This window comes from Plectropomus leopardus, chromosome 21 (assembly GCF_026936395.1).
Source record: "Plectropomus leopardus strain MGB_pleo_1.0 chromosome 21, ASM2693639v1, whole genome shotgun sequence".
Taxonomy (NCBI): Eukaryota; Metazoa; Chordata; class Actinopteri; order Perciformes; family Serranidae; genus Plectropomus; species Plectropomus leopardus.
In genome coordinates, this window is record NC_142196.1 from 9034005 (window position 1) to 9055372 (window position 21368).

General features: G+C 39.5%; 1 protein-coding gene across 8 annotated transcripts in view; it reads left to right on the plus strand.

Moving 5' to 3' along the window:
* Positions 1-16925, plus strand: part of ntng1a (netrin g1a) — a 127670-nt gene extending 110745 nt beyond the window's left edge. For 3 of the 8 annotated variants that reach the window (XM_088071801.1, XM_088071795.1, XM_088071796.1), the window contains 3 exons: positions 662-829; positions 4546-4680; positions 15201-16925. In XM_088071801.1, coding sequence (XP_087927927.1) covers positions 662-829; positions 4546-4680; positions 15201-15457 — 560 coding nt within the window. In that variant the 3' untranslated portion in view covers positions 15458-16925. The remainder of the gene's footprint in view (positions 1-661; positions 830-4545; positions 4681-15200) is intronic. The other 5 variants (XM_088071797.1, XM_088071798.1, XM_042510272.2 and 2 more) reach the window with 2 other exon arrangements.
* Positions 16926-21368: the final 4443 nt, after the last annotated feature.

Genomic DNA, 21368 nt, shown 5'->3' on the forward strand with positions numbered 1-21368 from the left:
CTTGCCTCATTGACTGCTTTCAAAGACAGTAGGTTAGGTTGTAATATGCCTTTAAAACAATGACCAAGCCAATTTGTTGGAGGACTTTAGGGTCTTTTAAATATTGAATTCATGCATTTCTTTACAAAGGGTTGTGATATGAAGCGTCATTACCTCAAACCACATCAACCATTACATTCTAGAGATCAATTAGACAACAATTTAAAAATGCCCAAACACCATTCCCTGAGTTAAAAGATCCATATCATTCATGGTTTGACCTGACTTACGCTGTTTGGTGTTCCCGATGTTACCATGTCTCTGTGTCGTCATTTTGAAACCCTCCTTGCCTCGTGTTGTGGTGTGTTTGAAGTGATGTGACCTCTTCGAGTCCTTCTAACGCCGTGCTTTTTATGTGATGTCTTCTAACTCTGGCTGTGCCCATGTCAGACTAATCATCCTCACTCTCATCACTTTCCCCAACATCTCCTCCTTCACAACGCAGTCTCCATTTTTAACCTTGCATGCCATGGTGCCTCGCTCAGACTCTTGCTAACCCCTCCGCCGTAGCACTCGCAGCAACAGCAACAATGCCAACACTTCCTGCCGCGTCTCTCTCTCTCTTTCTTTCTTTCTTTTTCTCTCCTTCTCCCTTCTCTTCCCTTCACACTCTCTTTGCAAGACTGCGAATGCTTCGGCCACTCCAACCGATGCAGCTACATCGAGCTGCTAAACACCGTCATTTGCGTGAGCTGTAAGCACAACACTAGGGGCCAGCACTGCCAGCTATGCAAGCTGGGCTACTACCGCAATGCCTCGGCAGAACTGGACGATGAAAATGTGTGCATAGGTCAGTCCCCCACTCGGCCCCTTTCACTGCCACTCTGCTTTCACAAACACTTTCCTCGCCTCTCCTCTTGTCTTTGACTCGTCACCTGAGAAAGTGTCATCTTCCACCCCCCCACCGCTTCATCATCCGCACACCCTCCTGCCTCCATGTTTTTCAGTGGTCTCCACATCTTCCTGGTTTGCTTCTTCTGCTTTTGCACAATGGTGGAGTGTTTTGTGGAAGACGCCCTTCACTCAGCTTTAGTAAGACATACAATATCACAATGCATGAGTGATTTTCAGTCATTCCTTTCAGGCATGGTTATAATAATTGTCAACTAATTGGGGTTGGTGCAGTTTTAGAGCTAGCTAGCTGCTGGCTTCTATTTATTGATGTAAGTTAGTATGTTACAGTTGGTCTCCAACTGCTAGTTTGTATATACTGACACAGTAGGCTATGTTATTGTTGTTTTTTTGCTGCTAGCTTTTGTTTGTTGATGTAAGTTAGTATGTTACAGTTGGTTTCTAGCAGCTAACTTGTATAAACTGACACAGTAGGCTATGTTCCAGTTGTTTTTTTGCTGCCAGCTTTTGTTTGTTGATGGAAGTTAGTATGTTACAGTTGGTGTCGAGCTGAGGGCTTGTATTTATTGACGCAATAGGCTATGTTACATTTGGTTTGGTTTCAACCTTTTACTTGTAATCAAGGTGCAAAAAGTGACTGAGCCAACCAATAATTTAAAAATAGAATGATTTGATAGGCAAATATATATAAAAGGCTATAGTATGTGCACAAACTAATGGAAACACCTAAAACAGCCTTGTGTCTGTAAATTAAACATGAAGCTAAAGCCAGGAGCAAGTTGATGAGGCTTTGCAAAGACTTGAAACGGGGAAACAGCTGCTATAGGTTCATCTCAAAGAGCGAATAAAAGAAATAGACGTAGCCTCTGGGTCTAAATATGTGGAAGCCAATTCAGAAGCGTCTTAAACCTGCATCCTTTTTATGGCCAACAGGGAGCGGCTCCACCTATAACAAAAGAAGTCTGACTGCATTGAAGTCTATCAACTCTTTCACACATGCAGTCTATCCCTAAAGTTTTCAAGAAAATTATTTTTTTATAAAATAAAAAGAGACGTCTTCCGCCACATATACATCCATTATTGCCCCATCTTCCTCTTTAGTTGAGTTTTATTGCAGTTTTCATCAACAAGTGCTGCATTATTGCCATTAGCTGGACTGTCCCTTGCCCCACTTATTCTGGCATTATCATGGCATGCGTGAAAAGGGGCAGGACAGTAATGTTCCTAAAAATAGTTCATGTATGAATAGTGAAAAGTGATGCACTGCTTGAAAGGTTAGCCCAGTGATTTACCCATAAATAAGTGTAAAAGAGACTTATGAGAAAATGACCCTACTTCTCAATTGATTTATTACCTCGGTAAACATTCTCCTGTGTTTCTGGTCTCAATTGCTAGTTTTAAGTCATCTTTAATACAGCATGATGTTCATTTTGTAAATTATGATCACATTTAGAATTAAATGGACAAAAAAACAGGGTGCACTTTAGGGTGTGGCTACCTTGTGATTGACAAGTGGCTTCAACAACGACCTGTCAGACAGGACAGAGGTGTAGAAATGTGTATTTATGGCACTGTGTAAACTTAAATAGCCTTGCACTTGTTTTGCGCTGTTGTCCATGTTATCATCTTAGAACTTTCATATTGTGTTTTAAGTTCTGAAAGTTTATTGTCACAGTTTGGCCTAGAAATGTCTTGTTTAGCATTCAAATGTACTAAAAGATACCTTCCAGAGTAGGCTGTTAATATTTTCCAGTAAATACATTTTAAGCCTTTTTTGGAAGTAAGTTGCATGGCGTAGCCAGGTGCAGTCTGGTTGCCAGTACAGGTGGGTGTGCGTAGTGTCTTTGGGTTCTCAGCTAGATCCACCCTCTGCTCCTCCATAGCTCCACCCTATTGCCCAAATATAGTCATTTCTGGCTCATCATCTGCACACCCTCCTGCCTCCATGCCTCCAAACCAAGATGGCTGGTATGACCAAATGCCAAACTCTAGGCTCTAAAATGGTAGTTAACAAAACAAGGGGTAAGCATGGTGGCTATGTCCACCTCTTTCGTATAGTCTATGGCCCGTCTACTGGTATCAAAATTAGTTTACCACCACTTCTAAAGTTACCTAATTAACTAATTATATCTTTTTTGTTTAATCCTTACAAAAACTGAATTGTAAAAGTTGCTCTAACAGTACCAAGTTAGCTGTTTCTTCTGTTTCCCATTTTTATACTAATATTTCTGAAAATGTCAACCTAAGTAACTATATCATCTGTGAATCAGGGACTTGCCTGTGAAGACAGTGTCATGATGTCAGAGTTAAAAGGCCATTTTCATCTGGTGTTTCTGTTATTTTGTCCATGACCTTTATGCAGGCATTCATACACTGCATCATCTGTTTTTCTTGTAAAAATGTGTGAAAATTGCATTTCACATAGTTCCTGAGGCTATAGTTTGGTTCCCTTTTGGATTCTTGTGCTAGCATGTGGAGTGTGAGTTTTCAGTGCCAGGTGCATTTGTGAGTCCTGAGGGGGGGAGTCTGACAAGCAACAAGAGTTCTGAGAGAAATGTCGCAGGAGAAGTCACACCGCCAGTCAGAGGTGCCACACAAGTGCATATGTCATATACATGAAATGGCCTCAAGAGTAGCAGCTGAATCCCGTCACAAGGCGTTAAGAGTCATCGAAGCGTTACCTTGTGCCAAACTCACCGTCACCCTGCCTCTCTCTAGCTGACCCCCCCGTTTGTCACTTGCCGTCACCTCTCTCCTCTTGCTTGACCCTCGGATGTCACTCGGGTGCAGCCACGTGCAGCCAGCACGGCCACAGAAGGTGCAATGTGATGGTCAGAGACTGTCAAAATAGGTGTCACTTTGACTGCAGAGTCCTCCAGTCGCTGTGGAAAGCTGGAAGGTCAGTTGAGCGTAGGACACCAGAGACTTGACAGGTTGTTTTTTGATAGTGTTTTGTAGTGATTGTCAAAACCTAATTGTGGCTAATGCCGATTCCCTTTAATGATAATGATGTTAATGAGTGGCATTTGAAAATGACACCAAATTCTTGGACAATATTTACATCCCTTTGAAAATTAGAGAGACTTAAAGAACATATTACAACAATGCCCATTTCAATGTGTTGTTCTCTCATTCCTCTAAATCCTCAGCATTCACTCTTTGTTTCTTTCCATTATCCATCTGATACCGGCTCATCAAATTTCCTGTCTCCTTTTTCCATCTCTTCCTTCTCTGTACCTGAATGTATGAATTTTAGAAAAGCATGTGCAGATTAGCCCACTTTGTTCATCCTAAATCAAAGCTACTGATAATGCTTTGCATATTTGCTCATTGCATATTGTATAGCCATGTTAACAGTTAAATAATTTCTGTAATACTTACAAATATGCTGTGATGAATACAAATTGTCCATGCATCCCTGAATCATTCATTTCTCATTCTGTCTCCATTCCAGTTGAAATGGTAGCATTTTTTTCCTGTATGAATCTTTAAATCTATTTTTTAAAAAGTAATCAAGCGTCTTGTTGTTATAGTTTAGCTTATAAGTGAGCTTGTGGAATGTGGTCCGCGCTGTGAAAAAATCCTAGTGCCGGGAAATCAAAGCACCACCCTGTTTCCAGCCTGTGTGTGTATGTGTGTGTCTTGTTTTTCCAGAGTGTAATTGTAATCCCTTTGGCTCAGTCAGTGATCGCTGTAATGGCACAGGATTTTGTATATGTAAGGAGGGCACTACAGGGCCTAAGTGTCAGCAGTGTCTACCCGGCTATTTGTGGGACGATGGCTGCAAATGTAAGTAGAACCACAAACCTCCCCCACGCAGCTCCCAACTGTTCTCCCCCCTCAGCTCTCTCTCTCTGCTATCTCTCTCCAATATCTTCTCTCTCTGTGTGATTCCTGAGCTTTGGCTGGAAGAATGTGCTGCACATGCGCAGGACTTGCTGTCTTGACAAATACAGACCTAACCCATAACATGAGCTAACCCAATGTACCAAGCCATTTGATTCACTAACTGAACCTGCATTTCACACTTGCCGTGGCTGCGATGTAACAATGTAATATCAGCAGGTGCCCTATATGGCTCAATAGAGAAAAAGCAATGGCATGGCAGGACGCATGCTGCTCGGTAACTCAGTTATCCAGCCGTGTCGCACACCAACAAAACAACAGCTGAGTCAATATTGACTGCTTGACAGGCTGCCTGTGATCTGTTTGAGTAGCCATCACCCCCTCGCCAGTCCACAACAGGACAATGTCATCCAACACTAACATTTTCCAAAGGAGAATGCAGGTCATTTTGAGTTCCAGACCATTTATTACTGTCTACCGTTTATATTTCCCCCGGCCATTTTACAATGCATGCCCTGTGTCATTTGTTTTCAAATGTCACCAATTTTTCATTGTTTTTTCCAAGCCAGACTGACACACCTACAGGAGGTAGCCATAATAAAGTCCACACCTCATGAGGAAGGATTTTAACTTTTTGACAGTTAAAAAAAGAACTTTTAGTCACAAAACCAGCATTGCGAACAGTTTTTATGCAGCATATTTCTTGACCAATGCACTTGTAGTTTGACTAGGCCTCTCTAGGGCTCTCTTGTCTTGTGCTGGTTGAAAAACTCATGACATATTCTCAAACCAGCTGATAATTGCTGCTAATCAGCATTTGACCAACCATGACCTGTCTTTGTGTCACTGTTTGCAACTGTGATTAAGTTACTTAAGATTTATAGACTTTTTTTCACAAGGTGGTGACATCTATCTGCCTCCCTCCTGTAGCTCAATATTAATCTCTGTCCCGGCTGACAAAGACGTCCTAAATAAGGCGCCTAAACATTGTAAGGTGACATGATTTTGAGGGATTAGTTTCTGGTGGCAGCCTCTATTTCTTCCTGTGGTTGTAAGATGATAGCCAGTGTAATATTATCATGAAGATTGTCAGCAATTAGTGAAAAGTTTTGTCTGCTTCCTATCAGGTATTCATCAAATCCCAGAGCTTGAAACATTTTCTGATCCAATCGGAGGTATGGAATGGGACCAGTCATATGAAAACTCAGGCACAGCAGCAAAAACGCTCAACACGAATGAAAGATAAATGATGGCTTCAGTGACAGTTCTGTGTTGAATTATTCAAACAAAGATAGCCTCTATTGAAGAAAATGTATCTTTATATGTAAGTATAGCAGCAAGAATGTGAAGAAGGAGAACCATTTAGCAAAAAGAATGGTACTGTCTTTTCAGTGCTTTTCAGTCGTCACATATTGCCGCTTTGCTGTGGACTTATGCCTCCTCAGGTATCTTTAAACATTCAAGACATTGAGACAGAAAGTGAATACCAGACTTCCGAATGAAAGTCGGATGATTCTTTGATCCATCCCACCTGCTCGAGAGGGACCGGCGTGCTCCCGTTTCAACATGACGCCATACACTGGCATGTCATGCAGATGTGCCGTCTGGCCGCATTCTCATCTGATGCCGCCCGTCTGCGTGTCATGCTGCCTCAGCAGGTGCTGTCCAAAGGCATATATTAACAACATGAACAATTCTGCCATGTTCTTAGCTGACACCATCCAGTGATGTATCATGCAGATGTGAAAGGTAGATTTTGGCATCTGGATCCCTCAGAATGACAACAGACTGTGGTTTTTTCTTTGTTAGAATATTTTAAATGGGAAGGCTTTCCTATTTGGCAAGAAGCTTTCTTTCATTTAAAAATACCATACAACATCCTACACACTATAATCAATATAATGATGAGAAATTATTGAGCTATGGCTCTAATTATGTAAATTCATTGTAACCTTTATTTAAGACTCAGGAAATCAGTTGAGGGAGACCCTCATTTTCAGTGATGACAAGCATCATTGAAATTGAGAGGTGGTGATGTCAGTCCCTCAAAATAACAGAGAAAAGGCTTTTTAGGAACTGCTGTTTTTGATTGGTGTTCAACAGTACAAGGAGAAAGTCATCATCAAAGAGGCACAACTGAATGCAGTTTACGCAGCTTAACAATAACATGCTAGAAATAATTAAATAAACCAATATGGAAGTAAATGAAAGTGCTTTAAAGTCAGGAGAGCTATGATTTAAATTCAGTTTAAAATTAATAATGTGTTAATGTTAGCAGTTCCTGACAAAGGTGAATGTTCATTAAAATACACTGTTTCTTTTAAAAATATATTCAGCGTGTATAGTGTGAATACACACTGTCAGCACACACGCCTCTTTCTACACCAAGTGCAGAGGTAAAAGCAAAGGCTGCTACGGCTATCATACAAACTCACTACTGAGTGGAATACTGAGCCTGCTGAGCTGTACAACAGCAGTAATTAAGTGTGTACAAGTAACAAGGAAAGTAAAAAAGAAAGTGGAAAGAAAAAAAAATGTTTTTGTGCACGGCCGAGTCAAACAGATGGGAAGTCACATACAGCGAGACAGAGCACAGCGTGGATCAGTAGTTTTATTTGTCAGATTAGCTATGAAGCAGTGATTAGAAAATCAAACAAACATTATTGTGTGAAGTATTTGTATATTCTCAAAACTTCTATGCCTCAGACTTTCTCTCCTCCTACAATGAGACTGAGGAGGGTTGAAAATGGGCATAAATTAGAAATCCAACTTGCCATTTTATTGACATAAAAGATATGTTTTCCTTTGGTACTCAATTAGAATTTAACCTCTAGTGTTCCCCACTATACTCAGTTTATTTTTATTTCATTAATTACATCTCCCAGAATGCCTTTAATGGGAAAACGGTGTTCTCTGTGCTGTACATGTGTGATAGTATTAGTTATACCAGAAAGAGAAAAAGAAGAAGAATGGTGCTGTATAATATTCGACCTTGGTGAAGAGTGCAGCAGCTTTTACACTCTGTTGTACTGACAGTTTGCATTGCATTCTGGTCTACTGCGGCCACAATGGAGAAATGAGCATTTCTGCCTCTGCTATGGATTTCTCCATGTATTGTTGTTGATGTTTTAGTAGCTGAAATAAATCTTGCTGCTGCTCTGGCAATAACTTAAAAAGCCGGTTTTCCACGGGAATTATAAAAATAACTTAAACAACAACTGGATCCAAGTGGAAAATACACGTCGCTGTTTTAAGGTTTGTTCGCACATTGGCTGCCCAAAATGTTTTCGAAAAAAAGTTTAAAATGGGAAACCAATGAAATAATGCTTGCCCAAGGGGCTAACAATGCTTGAGTTATTCCTCGACTGAAATGGTTTGAAAACTTTTCAGTCTTGACCTCCCCTTGCTTCCCCACTGCTGCAGTATTTATGTGCATGGACAAGACTCTATCTGCATGCAGACTGAAGAATGCAATTAAAACTCAAATCTCTCATCAAACACATCACAGTCTCAGACAGGCACACCTAGTTCACCGGTCCCCTCTCTAAATATTATCACTCATATCAAAAGCAAACGCTACAAATCTTGTCATTTACTGCCTGTGCTGGCTGTGTTTACATGCCGAGAAATGGTTAATGTGCGAGATTGAGAAGAGATAAAAGAGCTCTGAGAAGAATTCATCATACCCCATTTGAGTTTTTAGGCTTTCAACACAATTCTATACCCATCTTTAGGATACCCATCTTTAGTATCTTAAAACATAATGCACTATGCTGGTGCTTTCTGTACCCTAGTGTCATTAATTTCTATGACCCTGTTATACATCTTGGACAAACTTGCCGCTGATGTTGTTTTTAAAAAATCAATAGCTCTTTTTCATTCTGGACTTTAGCATTACTTAATTGGCAGCCAATGAAATGCTTTGCCTGCAGGGGTCGGCCATTACCTGAACTTTACTTTGAAGTCAGCTGAACGTGCAATGCAGTGTTGAGCATCATGCATAATTAATATTTAAAGTAGTGGTTCACCTTAAAATGAAAATTCACTCTCAAAATCTATATGTAAACATAATACGCATCAAGCAAAGCAGGCAAGGGCAGCTTCACCTGAAAGGGAACTGCTAAAAGTTAGTATAAAAGGCAACATTTTCATTTCTGAATGACCTGTGCTTTCATTACTACCTCTTTGCCTTTTCACTTCTGAAAGGTATAAGCCATTTTTCCCCTCTTCATATGTTGCTGTATTTGGACTTAGCCTACTTTCATTTTTCACCTTTTTGACACTGGAGTTGTACTGCTTTTTGACTACAAAAAAACACTATAAAAGAAGGAAGGGTCATTACGTCATGGTGACAGCTTTCAAATTTTGCATTGATGCCAAACTTTGGCATCAATGCTCAATAACCTCTCTCAATAACCCATCATATCTGTTTTGTGTCACTTTTGACAGAAAAAGCGTCCACATAAAAAGAAAGAAAAACACATTACAGGATGCTGTCTAACACTTTTTATTCTAAATCTTTGCATTAGTTTTCCTTGTTATCAGTGTCCAGCAGCTGCATACAGCTCAACTCCATTGTGATATATGACCAAACAGAACAGATCTGACCTATTATCACAGGCGAGACTGTAATCATGACAAGATTAATTTAATAATGGCTCCTTTGATTAAAATTGGACTCAGTGATAGGGGCCATCTGATCCTTCAGCCAAGGTGGGACTTGACCAAATGTTACAACACCTCGCAGTTTGCAATCGTATTTTACATTTGTACAAGTAATGTAGCACAAATTATTAGCTAGCATACTGTAGATGTAAAAAGAGAACTGGATACAGAGTTGAAGGCGGGGCCCTATGCATTCCAGTGAAAAATGGTTATTGGCATATTAAGGCAAAAAAGTTAACTGCTGCGTATAAAATTATTAAATTAAATTGGATGATCGGCACTGCTTCAGCACTGAGTGGCAAATCGACACACATGGCGCACTAGAGACTTCCACTGGTCGAGCCAGCTACTTCAAGTTTAGCACTCCACTAACTTATATGTAGAAAAATCATGCAACTAAATGGATCAAATTCTGATAGTGAAACAAATAACTCGCAGGGGTTGTGACACTCAAAAAAAAAGTATCCACTGCTTCAGAGGCACCTCTTTTGCCATGTAAGTCTGTAAGTATTTTTGTCAAGAATGAAACAGAATATCCGCTCACTGTATTAAAAGCTCCCAGTATTATGTAATTGTGAAATATCTAACAGAGATCTTTATCAGGCATTTCAAAGCATCATCACAAAGTAGTGCTCTGCTTACCTTGCATTAGTTTGACTTTTTCAGTATGGCAACTGTGAAAGTTTTTTTGGATGTGCTTGCCCTCCACCTTGCAAAGCATTTTTGGGCCACATGGTATCACACCACAGAGCAGCCCGTTCTCATTCCAAACTTGTAAAATAGTGCCGCTTTGACAGTGTTTTTGGTCTAAGAGCCCGACACTAAAAGGCACCTTTCGGGTGCACATTAAATGCTGTTGGATGGTGTTGGGTGAGACCAAACCAGATTATACACTGCCAGATGGTCGGAACCTGTTGCATGCGCATGAAATGCGTCAGGACAGCGTCAGGGCGTCTATAGGGCAGGAGGAAGAGGAGGTGGATGGGTCGAACCAACGCAGACTTTGATGCGGGAGTCTGGTGTTTCCTTCCGGTTTGAAATTTGATGGTTTTTTTCTTCACATTATCATGTGCCTCCTTCCCCTTGTCCAAACCTTTCACGACTCTGTATCCTAAACCTATCCATCAGTGCCAGCGTGTGCGTTTGTTGATGACCCAGCATAGGTTGCCATGTGCTGTTGTAACCTTAACATAACCACGTGCTGCGTCATCTCACCATGTGTGCATTAGTTGACATCATGGTAGCAGCATCCCAGAATGTGAAGAGCAGACGCAAAAGGATACCTAAGACGGAATATTTCGATGCAGAAGTCATCTCGCAAAGTTGCAATATGTGACGACTTTACTGTTTGGCCACAGTGAAAATTGGCTACAAAGCTGATGCACTTCTTTGGGGCCTGTAACACACTCTTAAGTCACAACAACATGTAAGCTAGAGAAGCTGTAACATTTGCTTTCACTTACCAACACTGCAGCTCTCTGTACACATCTTTTAAACCTTTCCAGGGATTATTTCTACTAAATTTAATTGTTTTTTTTTTCCTCTAAATTAATGACGGGTGTCTTCACAGAGATATTAAGTGCAAATGCTAATTTAGTTCACTGACGAACAAAGTAATACGTTTTGGTAAGCAATAAAGGTTGTGGGAAATGGGAAAAGAAATAATGGAAAAGAAAAAAGACCGTTGCAAAACTATTGCAGCCGTGGATGTCATGATCCTGGATTTTTGTTTGTATTCTTTTATATTGTCAACTTTGTTGAAGGTTTTTTGTTTGTGTTTTATCCTGTTCCATCTCCAAGTTTATATCCTGTTTTACTTTGAAATTCAACCTCCTCGTGTGTCTTGTCTGATTTTACTTCCTGTCTTTATGTTTTCCCATCTGCCTCACCCTGATTAGTCTCACATGCTCTGTCTTTCCCTTGTGGAGTCAATGTGTCCTTCAGTTCTTCCTGCCTTTGTCTGTGTCCCCCCTGTTTTCTGTCACACCTGTCTTTTATTAGTCTCATTTGTCCTTCCCTGTTCCCAGAGTCTTCCCCGCACACCTGCTCTGTTTTAGCCTTGTTTGCCCCGCCCTTGTGTTCCCTGCCACACCTTTGATTGTCAGCCAATCCCTGTGTTTCCCTCCTTTTACCCATGTCCACCTACTCCAGCTGTGTCTCGTTTTTGTAATTGGTCCCTTTGTTTCTCATCAGTTTGTCTGTTGTCCCCGCTGTGTTCACTGCTGATATCTTTACCTCTGAGGTCCCTGTGATCCTCGTGTGTTCCAGGTTGATTTCAGTTTTTTGATTTGTGTTTCATTTGTACTTTGAGTTTTGTTACTAGCTTGTTTTTGGATATTTTCTCTTTTGATACAACCTGTCTGCCTTTTTGTTTTGCGTTCGGGTCCTCATCTGCCCTTAACTGTGATATGATCTCCTCGTCTGCCTCGTGTCTGAACTTGAATCCTACGGCTCTCCGGAGCTTACTAGCTGGCCCCGAAATTCTGTGGTTTCAGCTTTGGGGCACTTTGCAGCACTTCTGTCTCGTATTTAACATTGTTTTCACCCAGATGCCTAAGTACCAGTTGAATTGAATGAAGTTGATGTGAACTGGTACTTATTAGTACAAATATAACTTGGCGGGTACCCAAAGGAGTACTATATACAGTCCCTAACCCTAGCACCTTCTCTAGACAATATCAGGAAACATTATGAAGAGAGCTGGGTGCAGTTACCCCTTCTGAATATTATTAAACATAATTGAAATTTTGAAGTTTGGTTAGCTATTGATGATGATTGAACACATGTACAATACTACCTGCTGTTAGGAGAAAGGGAGATTGGCACCAGTGTGCTTTCACATGCAACACAGTGACCCTCCTTTTTAGAGTGTTCTTGTTGGCTACAAGTTCATCTTGCAGTAGGTGAATTTAACTTTTAAAGACATCAAAGTTGTTTGCAGCTAAAGCTTAAATAATTCAACTACCCTGATTTGGGAATAAATATCACCAAAAATCACCAAAAAGTTACTTATTTCTGTTAATACCCAACAACATAGGCCAGTATCACTTGATTGGCTGAAATCTCCTCAAGCTGTTGTAGACTTTAATTAACAAGTCTGGCTTGTGTTGTCTTTCAAGTAGGAAATGCCATCTTGAATATGGTGTAAATCAAATATAACTCAAATAATATGCTGTTGTCACAAAAAGCTCAGTGCCACATCTCTCCTTTATTTTGAGATATGGTAGAAGGCTATAAACTGCCATAATTTTATGCCTTTTAACAGACTAGCATAGTTTAAGCATAACATTCAGGTCCTTCATGCTCGAGCCCTTTTGAACATGGTTGACCTTGAGCTGATTTGACTTTGCAAAGGTGTGTGTACACAATCATGTCTAGCACATCATTTCAAGTGTTTCTATTATACTTTTAGATCAGAGAAGAAAAAAAACATCACTCTGAATGCCCTAGAAACACATAACATGTTTGCATTTTATCATGAAAGCTAAGAGGGATAAGATGGACCAGATGAAAGGTCATTATCTAATTAAAGGAGTCTCTGATCATATCAAGGCCTCATGGGGGAAAACATGATTTTTTAATTAATACATTTCTCTTTCTTGTCATCTTGAAGGAAACATTTTTATGTTAGAGCCCGATCATGAAGAGCAAACCAATTGAGAAAACCAAGACAAACCGTTGTTGCAGTTTTATAAATTGACTCATAAGTTTAGTGTCAGCGGAGTGGTTGAATTGCTTATGAAATTGATATGTCAGTTGAAGTAAAAAAAAAAAAAAAGGACCGAGATAGAGTTCAGGTGTCTTATTTGGATCTAGTTGTGCATGGTAATTGGTGAGCTGTGGCCTGGAGCAAAACTTACTGAGCCAAACAGCAGCTCTCTTTTCTCCTACAAAGCAGACATGGTACAAATAGGCTTCACAGAGTCAATGTTTCTTAACAAGCCTCCCATAAAAGCCCTATTTGGCTATTCCTGGGAGACAGCATGCATCCAATCCTGAGTATTAGGAGAGAGGCCTGATATTTGTTATTGTGATATTTATGTCCTATAGAGTTCATAGATTGCTCACCACATTGTTTTCCACTCCCGTAAAGGACTGAAATGGGCAGAAGTGGCCCCTGTGTTTATCACTGTTTATTTGTCTCTGTTGGTTTATTAGTTTGTGCGGCGCTGCTTTGTTTGCCTCCAGCTTGCTTGACAGCTTGCCTCCACTGGGAATAGAGTGGCCTCGGTGTCCCAGCTCTAAATATACACCAATTTTCACCTGACGTTCAGTTTGTCTAAAGACAGTGCTGTACGGGGAAGCCTGTCAGCCTTTGAGGATTTCTGTGCGGAAACATCGCTGATGGGACGAGGCTTTAATCAACTCTGTTATTAAAGAAATGGAAATGATAAAAAAGGGTATTTGCTCACACTACAGACAGAATTATTATGTTTACATTATTTTTTGTAACTTTAAAAGGCGCTGTAATTTTCTGTTGCATGTAATATTATTAAAAGGATGTGATAGAGGTTAAATATTTTTTAAAAATGAGGAAAAAACTGCATACTATGACAATGTAAATATATCTGCAAGTGGGTATTAAATTCTTGAAGGGAAGTTTAAAATATAGAAAGTTTGTCATCACCTTAAATTTGAATACTAGGTGTGATGCCATGTTCATTATTATCATGATAGCACAATACAGTTCCCCAGAAATTAGTCCTACAACCTAGAAATGAGTTATAATTTGATCACTCCCATTCCTTCGTCTCAAAGTCAACAGGTTTTCTGAATGGGTTTTTGGTAAGATGTCTGAAATAAGGTCTGTGGGTAACACTACCTTAAGAGACTTTGGAGTTTTGTTCTACAACATAAAATACATCAGTAAAAGCTCCTACGTAAAATTCAAATGCTACACATGGTGGCTTTAACACTTGATTTTACCAATAAATTTATACTAACATTACTAACCTGATATGGTCTAATTTTGCTTGATGTAATTAGGATGCATACACTGCAAAGTTTGCCTTAAAGAATAACATATATTTCATATGGTACTTACTAAGATATAAATCAGGGATTGTTTTGCAAATCCAATTAATTGCATTATAAAATGTTGAAGCAATCATACATTTTGGGAAATCTGCTGATTTGCCTTTTTGCAGAAAGTAAAATGAAAATATTGACAGCACTCTTACATCTGTACAATAAATATGAAGCTGGAGGCAGCAGCCAATGTGTGCATAAAATAATACTTTACCGTTTTATGGGTAGTTATGTGTCCATTTGTGATGCTTTTTGGGGTTGGAGAAGCGAGGAAGTTACTGGCACAAAAACATAGTAAAAACAGCCTTAGTGCCTTTTTAAACTTTAGATTCTGTACTGATTAACCAAAAGTGTGCTAACGAGCTGCTGTGTCTAGCATCCTATATACTGTACAGGTACAAGGAATGGTGCCCATCAGCTCAGGAAGAAATACAATAAGCCTATTTTCCAAAATGTAAAAGTTCATCTAAATTCAACATGGAATAAAATATGGTAACACTTTACTTGAAGAAAACGTTTTGTGAGTTTTTGAATTGTTAGAATCATGAGAGAATTCCTCATTTCCCATAGAGATTTCTTCAATTTAATTCTTTCGTAATAGGGCAACTGAGGAGATAATACAATGATATGACATTTTTCTGGTATTTAATTGTCTATTATAGGACGCCTTTGATGCATCACTGTACACTTCAAGTAAAGTGTCACCCGAAAATCTCTCGCATGTGAGACTCTCACTCCTCTCTCCTGTCTTTACATTGCTCCCACCGCAGCCCGGGTGTGTGACAACGAGCTCCTGCGCTGCCAAAATGGCGGGGTGTGTATCAACAACGTCCGCTGCAGCTGTCCCTCAGACTACTCAGGCCTGCAGTGTGAGAAGCCCCGCTGCGAGTCTGAGCTTGGTGGCTGCGGCGGCCCAGATTCGGGCCAGGCCCCCCTGACGCCACCATCATCCCCCAGGCTGCTGCTGCTGCTGCTGCTGGGCTCGGCACTCCTGAGAGAGGCCTCCTGCTGGCCCGCCGTGCTCTAAAGAGACCCATGACCTGGTGGGAGTGATCAACTCCCCGCCGCCTCCACCTTAAACCTTCCCATCCCCCCTTTCAGATAATCAACAACCATTAAACAAGAACAAACCATGAGCTTTCTGGACTGTACTGTACTGAGCTTCTCCGCCGCCAGACTCAATGGACACTCGCGCTGACAATAAAGGGAATGTGCCAGACAAATGAGTGCAAAAACTTTTCATTTAATTTCAAAGAATATATAGAAATGAAAAAACATATACTTCTAAAAATGCCAGATATTATAAAAGAAATGAGCGCCTATTAAGAGTAAAATGTGCAAAGAACAATGAGTCCCCCTCCCCTTCTAAGCCATACCAGGTACTTGAGCTCCTTCCAGTTTTGAGAAGGGATAACTGAAGATGACAGACTTGTTCACTTCCTCCCTTATTGCCACGGCAACAACAGCTGCGACCAATCAGCTCGCGAACCGAGCCGGCAGTGGCCGCCGATCCCCCTGGGACGCTTCTGCGAGTTAATGTTGGCTGGACTGACGCCGAAGAGATCTCAAAGAAACTGTCCCCGCTGAATGGCTGACTGACTGGCCTCTGAAACGTAACCGTTATTCTTCAATACAACGACAAACAAAAAGAGGAGCAAACACAGGAACACGCATTCTTTGCTGTCAGTGCATTGTGGATAGAAGGAAATCTGTCCGGACTGCCACTTTGTGACACACAAAAAAAAAAAACCTCGCCCACGTCGATCCCCCCTCTAGCTTTCTGTCTCTCCTTCGAGCTCTATCTCATCCTCCCTCCTGTTCATCCTCCCTCCCTCCAATCCCAAAGCCCCTCGCCATGCTGCCACAGACCTGTGCTTTTGTGAACGTTACTCTGTAAACCCTTGTTGGTTGAAAGATTCTTTTGTCCGATGTTAGTGATGCACATGTGTAAGAAGCCCCTTCCCCCTCCCCCACCTTTTTCCCCTCTCTTGCAAAAAGATACTCCAATAAAGCTGTCTGATTCTTTTTCTATCTTAGAGCCGCCACGCTCCCTACGATCATGGTCCGAGGATAGTTTTCACTCAAGCTGACGAGAGGTGCATAGAAAAACCATCGGTGTATTTGCAAGTTCTTTTCTCGACAGAGCAAAACAAAAAAAAGAGTCATGTAGTCCTTTTGTATCTTTGCCAAACTGTGATTGAAAAAAGGCAACCTTTAATGTATCTATTTAAAACATCCAAATGCAGAAGCAATGGTTTATGGTTTTCTTTTCTTTTGATTTCCATTCCTTTCATCCACTTATTTTATTTGTTGATATTACTTTTAGTTGTGCAGTTGATTTTCCTTTGTATTGGCAACGTGCTGGCATCAAAGAATATCAGTTTACATATACAGTATTAATAAAGTGTAATAAAATCCCACCAAAGGACATTATAAATGTTTTGTTCTTGCTTTAACACTTGAGAATTTAAATGAATAAAAGTTTAAAAATTAAACTGTGTTGATCATTTCTGTGATCGCAGGTTTACACATCGTTTAGTTGTTATTGAATTGAGATGTGTATCGTTCACTTTCCTGTCCGGTTTCCTGATTGTGTTTCTTTGCTCTTAATTCTGATTTAAGTACTTTAATTTGGCAACCAAAACCCAATACCAAAAAAAAATGTCTAACACTTAAATTTTCTCACCATTACCAAGACCTTCAAAGAGCTGTAATTTTGGTACCAATTAAAATGAGACTAGAGACAGTTTAAGTGCTCGAGTAACCCCCTGAAAGTGATTTAGTTGGTGCACAATCTGCACAGGCCATTTACAAACGTTTACAACAATAAATTAATAATAAATAAACTCTGCTCGAGTTTAAATGTAGCTTTCCTCCAAAGAACATCCCTCTTCTCTCCCCGTATAGGAAACGTCTTGCAAATTATTATAATATTAGAGACCTTTGAAATAATCCCCTTTTACATTTAAACTAATATATATATATATATATATATATATAATCCTTTGTCCTTAACTTAATCATATATAGAGGTTTTATCAATTGAAAGGAAATTAAACTTCAAATTTCCCAAACACACTCACAGTAGCAGCCACAGCTGTTTGAGAGAAAATTTCAATGGAAAACTGATCTGACTGTTACATTTTTTAATGTGACTTAACAGTTATTGAGACAACTTAAAGGGACAATTCCACCAAAAGCAAAACTACATTTTTTTTTCCTCTTTTGTGTTGTGAAATTTATCAGTTTACGTACGTTTGGTGTGAGTTGCAGAGTGTTTGAGATATCGGCCGTAGAGATGTCTGCCTTCTCTCCAGTGTAAGCAGAGTAAGTAAGTAGAAGCATGCTTCAAATGTATGTTTTTTGGTGCTTTGAGCATCACAAGTTCTATTATATTCAAGAGAAATCAGTCACTCTGCATCCGTACACCAACACAATCTAGACTGATAAACCACAGTGAAGAAAAAATGTGTATTTTTGATCACATTAATAGAATCAGTTTATTGAACTTGTTTTCTCAAGTTCAATAAACTTAGCTGGTTTTATATTTCACAACTAATGAGGTATCTTTGAACTAATGATTAAAATTAAGTTCAGTTTAATGTCATTTTTAATGCAGCCGAATTTCTTTTTTTTTTTACTATTGAAGTTGAACAAGCTTCCAGTGTTTTGCTGCGTATGGTTTTGTTTATTTTTTCCTTCATCTTACAGCTGCACGGCATACTGAGGCTACATTAACATTTCATTACAATACAGTAAAACGTATTAGTAGCAAAAGCAGGAATAGAAACTGCATCTCAGATTTTTTTTGATGGTTTTGCATAAAAAGTATTATAATATTTTGCAGGAGAGTCATAGTGGGGTCTGTGTGCTCTCTGCATCTCTGATGTGAACTACAAACTGAAGTAAAGCTGCAGTTTTTAAACTAACAGCAGCACCTGCATGAGAGTTCAAGTTCATCCCTGATATTCTGGGGAAAGACAGTCTGTGTATTTTTTTGTCCAACACAGAAGATGTAAGGGAGTCTTTCACATGTCTGAGCCCAGTTGGCTTATTATAGTCAAAACATTCATAAGGTATTGGAATATTCATTCATTCATGTAATCATAGTTTATGACTTTTATAAAAACACTTTAGGTACTTCAAAAGCCTTCATGTACCGTATTGTTATCTACTTTATTTGTACATGTATAATATGCGACAGACACTTGAGGTGCTGCTTAAGAAGTGCTGACACGTTGGATAAACTAAAACGCGATCTGTGGAACACAAACCCCCAACAAGGCCACCCTGACAAAACGATGGCATGAAAATCTGCGTATCAGCTCTGGTGATATTTCCGTGCTATTTATCTTGAATTCAATCTGGTAAAGATTTGTTTCAGTGGCATGCATTGTCGGAGGCACTGAATTAAATATTTACAACTATCGATGTCTCCCGGAGAGCCTGTGTTCAAAGTTTATATAGTGGGTCTTGTCAGACACTCGACAGTTCATCCATAACCTGAAATATTCAAGCCGCAGCTCCGGCTAAACAGACTCCATCCTTGTGTTTCCTTAAAAGTTTGACTCAGAGGAAATAAAGGAACTTGGTTTGTTGGCTAAAAGCTAATATGTTTTCTACAAATAATCTTTTCTTCTCTATCAGACCACATTTGCAGCTGAGATAACATTTTTTTCCCTATAGTGTACCCTGGTTTCATGATTGTAAACATTTACATGTCACTTATTTATTTATTTATTTACAGGTTTTTATTAGATTTATTACGACAGAAAGAGGGAATATCAGATTTTTTTAATCAAGATTTTTTATTATCTTTTTTGTTTTTTTTCCACTAAAACCAAATAAATTCAAAACTTCAAAGAAAATCCTTACTGTTTATTACCATAATACCAAAATAAAAATAAAAGACCCTCTTTAATTTACTGGATGTAGAATTTTACGGTAAGTGAAGGATTTAATTAGCAAAACTTATTTTATATGTTTTTGTTCATGTTTTCTTCAATTTACTCTTTTTTAAATGAACTTAAAAAATATGATTTTTGTCTTTTCTCTGGTTCACCAAAGGAAGCAGTACTCTGAATAAAAAATTCAAAATGTTTATGCAGTATTTTTATAATCTGGCAATGAATTTGTAATGGATTAGAAAGATAATGTAAAAATTATCCAGAAAAGTACAGTTTCTGAATATATAAATGTAGCCATTTACAGTTTATATTTGCAACAAATGTAAGTACATTTTAAACTACTTATAAATACCACAAACTAAAATAAAACTCACTTTTCTTCGACCACTGTTTTGTGTGTGCGAAGTGTCTGACTCCAGGGACGCCCTGATAAATTCAGTCAAAGTCACTTGTTTGTCAAGGTCCCCTGCAGTGGCCCTAATTTTAACCATGTGTTCAGCCCAGGTGTCAATGCACCATGCTGCGTGGAGAATTAAAATAGAGTTGACGTCGTTTGGGGAGAGGACTTCATCCCAGATATCTCACCTCCAGCAGCTGTTGGCTGACCCAACCATGAAGCATCTCCGAAATACCTCAGAGCAAACTGTCCGCTGCCACTGGATTATCTCCCCCCTGTAATGTGCTTTGTGGAAATGACTGGTGAGAAGTGTTTAAAGGGACAATGTTATTTTTTATTTCTGCCCTGTGGCAAAAACAGTGTGGAATTTATCTGTGGAGAATCAAAGACTCAACAAAGGCATTTCTTGTACGGAGGCAATGATTTTTTTCTTTGGATCTATGCTTTAATTAGCTTGAATTCTCTTGAAACATAACAAGTGTTTGTGTCACTCACAGGCTGCCGTAGCTTATGGGGACAAGTCTCTTTGTCAGTTTTGTGCATATTAAAGGTCAGTGTCAAATTCAGGAACACAACTCAAAGTTTGGACTTCTCTTAGGTGTCTTAAAGAGAACTAACATCTGATGCAACTAAGAACTTTGAGTTTTTAGGTGAACTATGTTTTCTGTTATTCTGTTATTATGTCAATTAGGATACAACACTGTCTATTTTCTCATCTCTCTCAACAGTTCTGTCGAGTAATGCCTCACTCTTGCAGTGACTTGAGGCTTTTTCCATTTGCATGTGAGCCAAATCACCATCTGATGCATCTTTGGTTCTGAGGCAGACTTTATCCGTCCGCCATCCTTGCATCATTGTGCTTTGGAGTCATACTTCAGCTGTTGGATATTATGCCAAACGCATCACCGAGGACGTCAGAAGGCACAGAAAGAGTTTTTGAGATGGTTAAAATAGAAGTGTGCACACACTCAATGTGTTTCTAAAACACGAGGAGAAGTCTTTGTGCCAAGATAAGCTACCCATCTCCTGGCTGTAGCACACTTAGCAAGATTTGCTTTAAAGCTCTGTAGAGCTGACGCCCCCTTTTCAAATGTTACCACTTGACTGAATGGATGTCATCAGTGGCTATATCAGCTTAATACTGTAGATGTGGTTTAAAAGGCTCAGAAGGGCATTATCGGCCCTTAAAATTTTTTAATTTGTTACCTTATTTAACGTGACAAACTTACGCAACTTGCATCAGTGAAATAAGTTAAAATATGGTTTCACACAAGACACAAAGCCTGGTCTCCTGTGTGAAAGTTCTGTGTTTGTTTGACTCATCGACCACCAAAGGTCCTCTGACTTTCTTGCTCTTTATACCAGTGTAAGCTGACTTCTCCGTTTGATCCTGTCAAAATTATTATGGCCACTAGAGGTTGATATATAACAATAAACCTAGCCATTCAATGGGCTGATAATGACCTAATGAACCCACTAGTAGGTGTGGCACACCCCTTCATGAATAACTGAGGCTGATAACCTCTGGTGACGCCCATTTAATTGACAAACATTCAAAATGGGTGGTAAAGGTAACCTGTAATGATCCAAATCATTTCTAACGAGTGAGGGCTCTGCAACAATCAGATATTTCA